This window comes from Staurois parvus, unplaced genomic scaffold, assembly GCF_062004578.1.
Source record: "Staurois parvus isolate SC_StPar_1 unplaced genomic scaffold, SC_StPar_1.0 ptg000051l, whole genome shotgun sequence".
NCBI lineage: Eukaryota > Metazoa > Chordata > Amphibia > Anura > Ranidae > Staurois > Staurois parvus.
This window is the reverse complement of record NW_028317847.1, coordinates 4,257,433-4,263,432: the sequence shown is the minus strand read 5'-3', so window position 1 is coordinate 4,263,432 and position 6,000 is coordinate 4,257,433. Positions and strand designations below refer to the sequence as shown.

The 6,000-nt window shown below is 41.0% G+C and overlaps 1 protein-coding gene across 1 annotated transcript in view; it reads right to left on the bottom strand.

Annotated features, from left to right (window-relative positions):
* Positions 1–1,122: 1,122 nt before the first annotated feature.
* The window catches only part of LOC149470197 (uncharacterized), a 693,606-nt gene continuing 688,728 nt past the window's right edge, over positions 1,123–6,000 (bottom strand). The window contains 1 exon segment of the mRNA XM_089666341.1: positions 1,123–1,353. Coding sequence (XP_089522467.1) covers positions 1,180–1,353 — 174 coding nt within the window. The 3' untranslated portion in view covers positions 1,123–1,179.

Below are 6,000 nucleotides of genomic sequence, written 5' to 3'. Positions count from 1 at the left end.
GAATGAAACCCACCAATCAGTAGAAAAAATGGGGTTTGATGATTGGAGAGCTCTAGATCTAAATCAGCAAGGTGTATGTCTGACCTCTAGAGGGAGATCACTGCTTCTACACAGAGAGCAAAAGTAGGCATAATACAGACTTTTTGACTGGCTGGGGCTGCTTTCTAAAGAAATGAACTAAGACTTTGCATACTTGTGCAAATTTGTGCTATGCAGTATAAAAAAAGTGGTTTCCTGATTCTACATCCTGTATACCCTCATTTGTTCTGGTCCCATATGAACACTGACTATTAAGATAAAATGACACCTTAAAATAATGTATTGTGCTTAACATAACCCTTTTAAAGAGGCTTTGCCATTGAGGAGAGGGGGAAGTGCTCAGGTATAAGGTGCCTTCACAGGAGCTTCCAAAAGCCTATAGTAATGATCAAATGCCAAGCTGCTCTGACAAAATTCAAGGACTCCCTGATTGTACCAAAGTGTGCCCACCCCTCTCCACTTTGTAGCAAAGTGTGCCCACCCCTCTCCACTTTGTACCAAGGTGTGCCCACCCCTCTCCACTTTGGTACAAAGTGTGCCCACCCCTCTCCACTTTGTAGCAAAGTGTGCCCACCCCTTTCCACTTTGTACCAAAGTGTGCCCACCCCTCTCCACTTTGTACCAAAGTGTGCCTACCCCTCTCCACTTTGTACCAAAGTGTGCCCAGACCTCTCCACTTTGTACCAAATTGTGCCCACCCCTCTCCACTTTGTACCAAAGTGTGCCCACCCCTCTCCACTCTGTACCAAAGTGTGCCCACACCTCTCCATTTTGTACCAAAGTGTCCCCCCCCCCCTCTCCACTTTGTACCAAATTGTGCCCACCCCTCTCCACTTTGTACCAAAGTGTGCCCACCCCTCTCCACTTTTAGCAAATTTCTCTTGGCCAGTAATGAAGCCTATCATAGTGATGGACCAATAGAATGCATAGGAGTGGGAGGTATCAGCAAGGTGCCAATTAAGCCTGAAGTGTCAGAACTGTGCCTGCACTTTTGTAGTTTTTCTTCTTCCCCCAATTCCCTTTAATACAAACATATTACAGTTTCATGTACACTAGTACTCCATTTATAACAGTAGCCAACACTAGAGATCTCAATTGGTTTATTAATCAAAATGTATTTATTTTAAAATTATATGTATTTCAAGACTCCATTGCTTCATCATCGCTACTTTGGACAAAATCATCATCAACATTGTCCACCGGGGCGTCTTCAGTTTCAGACTCTTGCTGCGTGTCTTCAGCACCCAGTTCGCCGAGTAATTGATCAACGTGCTCCATGAGTGGAGAGTCATCACACTTCAGCTTCACGTACAGCTGTGGACAAATCACATGGTGAACCAGTTAGTTGGCAGCGCCATGCCGTGCTGATAATTTCACAAAGCTCTTAATGGATGAAAAATACACTCAACCTAAAAGCATTCTGAAAACCAGAGAAAGGGTACACCACAACTATTTTCTTTCACAGAAAGAGGGGATGGGGAGGTAAACAAGAAAATATTTGTTGAGCCGCAATTTACTGCTAAATGCAAGATGGAAATCTCAAGCCAGCTGCGCTAATAGTTTCAGCGCACATTTAAAACAAAATATGGTGCTTAGACCAGGCGCATTTCATCGTTTGAGATTCCTTACAAATGGTTATAACTTTAAAAAAAGGATATCCTGTCAATCGGCTTTTGGGTCTCTGGCTTCTTTTCGCAACAGGAAACAATGCATTTGAAAGGCAGTTTTTAGTATCATAAACAGCATCATTATATCACACATCTATACCCAGAGCTATTATTGTTGTGAATTTGCCTACTTTAGCATTTAGGCAACAATCACTGTTAAGTCAAAGTATGAACTATTGCGCTTTCAACAGGAAGAAGAAATACCCATTTTTGTACCTTCTAAATATGAGTCTTGTAGGTGTAGCGCTTTACTGTACAAAAGGGATTGTGGTTAACAAGGAGGTGAAAGTTCAGGTCTTTAAATGCCAGGACTGTAGTAGTGGAGAATAAAGAGGTTGACATGTAGTTGTATGGCTTGATACCTTCCTACATCATTGTATGAAAGAACTAGGTCTACTGCTTCTAATATCTAGACTAGCCTTTCTCAAGCTTTTCAACACAGAGGAACCCTTGAAATAACTTTCTAGTCTCAGGAAAACCCTACTAAAAATGACAATATCTCCAATGATACCTTAGTGTGATGGTCACTGGGAAGAATGCTCTTCCACACTTATGGTTGTTGGGAAGATAGCTAAAAAGATCATTGGTGTAAATTGAAACTTGAGAGGCAGAAATTTCTCAAGAAACCCCTAGCCACCTCTGGAGGAATACTAAGGTTTCATGGAGCGCTGAGTGGGAAACCCTGATCTAGACAGTAAATGGACAATATTGTAAAGAACACATCAGACAAAAACCTAGACAACTATGGCTTTTTCTATTGTGTGAAATGTAAACCAAACATCCTAGTGGACACAGAATGTTCTGAGATTTTTGATTAAAATATACTGATGATCTGAAGGCCCAACTGTAGACTCAAGAGGCTTTTTGCATATGTCCAAAATAAGATCATTACAGTTTATGTATCCACAAAACAGTTTGGTTTTTTTTCGTTTTGGATAGAGTAAAGAATTGATAAAACCCTATAGAGTATATTTTGCTTTCTAGGTCACACTAAGGAGATTTCCCCGACAGTAAGTGGAAGGAAATCTTAATGAACTGAAGTGAAGGGAATTCCTCTTTTAGACAGATGGACTGGAATGGTTGTCTTCATTGAATAATTTACCCACACCTCTTCTTCTAGTGACAGCTGTAAAATTTGGATTTCCCATGACTTTCATTCTTGGTGACATTGGTCACCAGGACAAGTAGAGAAGGTGAATCACCCCCATGAGGACATGCAGAGGAATAAAAAAACCGACAGGGGTTCTAATCTTTTCCTAGTGTCATATATATATTATAGATAGCACTGATGAAATGATGAAGCCACATGGCAAATGCATCTAAAGATTTAAATCTGGTTTCTAATTTCTCTAATTATTAATATATAAAGCCGCCTGAATATGAATTCTTAAAACAATTTGTTCTGTCCCACTTCCAGCAAACAGTATCAACACAGTGCACATAAAACCTACTATCATAATCAAAGCATACAGACTAGGAACCATTTTTTGAGGAAAGCTGATAAACCGAGAAAATATGGTCACAATGGGGAGCCAAACCACATGGTACCTTAATATTTCAAATGGCTCTGAGGCTGGGCTGATGGGCTTTGGACTATTATATTAATCGGTGAACATCCATGCATAAATGACTGAATGAAAAGTAGTCCCAAGAGTGTTACTATAGGGGGTAATCCAGCTTGTTTACAGGTTATCCATAAAAAAGCCCAACTGGCAAAACACGTTGGGTGATGACACCTTCCTACTCTTCCATTTAAATCAAAATTCTGCATCTATTATATGCTACACAGAACTTTTCAATTTAGGAAGGTGTTTTGGGGTTCACTGTACTGAATGTTGAGATATCATCCATTTACTGATTTTATGGGTGTATTCCCTGGTTTTAATACTTTGTAATAAAACGTGATGTATTTTATGCAAAACTGTGTATGAGTATTTTTTCCTGAAGGTGAAAGAGCACCTTAAAAGTCCCATATACCTTTTCTTCTTTTTTATATACTTAATTGGGGATGTGGTGCTGATGGATCAGCTACACCTATTGCTTGCATAAAGAAATATAGGTTTATAGATGTGCAATTTGGCCATTAGATGAGCAAAGTTTTTGAACAAATGATGACTTGATATACAGTGGGGCAAAAAAGTATTTAGTCAGCCACCAATTGTGCAAGTTCTCCCACTTAAAAAGATGAGAGAGGCCTGTAATTGGCATCATAGGTAGACCTCAACTATGAGAGACAAAATGAGAAAAAAAATCCAGACAATCACATTGGCTGATTTGGAAAGAATTTATTTACAAATTATGGTGGAAAATAAGTATTTAGTCAATATCAAAAGTTCATTTCAATACTTTGTTATATATTCTTTGTTGGGAATGACAGAGGTCAAACGTTTCCTGTAAGTCTTCACAAGGTTGGCACACACTGTTGCTGGTATGTTGGCCCATTCCTCCATGCAGATCTCTTCTAGAGCAGTGATGTTTTGGGGCTGTCGCTGGGCAACACGGACTTTCAACTCCCTCCAAAGTTTTTCTATGGGGTTGAGATCTGGAGACTGGCTAGGCCACTCCAGGACCTTGAAATGATTCTTACGAAGCCACTCCTTCCTTGCCCGGGCGGTATGTTTGGGATTATTGTCATGTTGGAAGACCCAGCCATGTTTCATCTTCAATGCCCTTGCTGATGGAAGGAGGTTTGCACTCAAAATCTCACAATACATGGCCCCATTCATTCTGTCCTGTACATGGATCAGTCGTCCTGGTCCCTTTGCGGAGAAACAGCCCCCCAAAGCATGATGTTGCCACCCCCATGCTTCACAGTAGGTATGGTGTTCTTTGGATGCAACTCAGCATTCTCTCTCCTCCAAACACGATGAGTTGGGTTTCTACCAAACAGTTCTATTTTGGTTTCATCTGACCATATGACATTCTCCCAATCCTCTTCTGGATCATCCAAATGCTCTCTAGCAAACTTCATACGGGCCCGGACATGTACTGGCTTAAGCAGGGGGACACGTCTGGCACTGCAGGATCTGAGTCCCTGGCGGTGTAGTGTGTTACTGATGGTAGCCTTTGTTACGTTGGTCCCAGCTCTCTGCAGGTCATTCACTAGGTCCCCCCGTGTGGTCCTGGGATTTTTGCTCACCATTCTTGTGATCATTTTGACCCAACGGGGTGAAATCTTGCATGGAGCCCCAGATCGAGGGAGATTATCAGTGGTCTTGTATGTCTTCCATTATCTAATTATTGCTCCCACAGTTGATTTGTTCACACCAAGCTGCTTGCCTATTGCAGATTCAGTCTTCCCAGCCTGGTGCAGGTCTACAATTTTGTTTCTGGTGTCCTTCGACAGCTCTTTGGTCTTCACCATAGTGGAGTTTGGAGTGTGACTGTTTGAGGTTGTGGACAGGTGTCTTTTATACTGATAACAAGTTCAAACAGGTGCCATTGATGCAGGTTATGAGTGCAGGACAGAGGAGCCTCTTAAAGAAGAAGGTACAGGTCTGTGAGAGCCAGAAATCTTGCTTGTTTGTAGGTGACCAAATACTTATTTTCCACCATAATTTGCAAATAAATTCTTTCCAAATCAGCCAATGTGATTGTCTGGATTTTTTTTCTCATTTTGTCTCTCATAGTTGAGGTCTACCTATGATGCCAATTACAGGCCTCTCTCATCTTTTTAAGTGGGAGAACTTGCACGATTGGTGGCTGACTAAATACTTTTTTGCCCCACTGTATATAAATCATTTATAATTACATATATGCAGCAATATTGGGTGATGTCCAAGCAGGTGATTTAGTTGGTATTAAAGCATACATAAAACCCAATAAAGATCCACATTTACACTCATTGGATAGATTGTTAAAAATTTGCCATCTATTGGGCAGATGCCTGTAGATTGTATTTATTTTTGCCCTGTAAACATGCATATTACAGAATGCAAATCCAGAATATTGTCTCTATGGCAAGTTAAGGATAAGGTTTCAGCACTATCACTTTCACCGACCTTAGATGTCCATATACTGAAATAGAGAATCCACTGGAGGGAAAGAACACAAATTTCCTGCACAATGTCTTTGTTGTAGAGTTCTGTGGACCTTCAATGCTGCCAGAAGCCAAAGCTGAGATCAAGCAGGACAGATGGTAAAGCAGCGTATGTCCTGAGACAGATTTTCACAGCAAGTGACAGACAGTAGCAGAGTTAGCAGACTGATGGCCAGGTCAGGAGCTGAAAAGCGATTTGAGGTTCCAGACAGCTAAAAGGAGCAATGGCAGACAAATGGACTGAAGATCTGACTA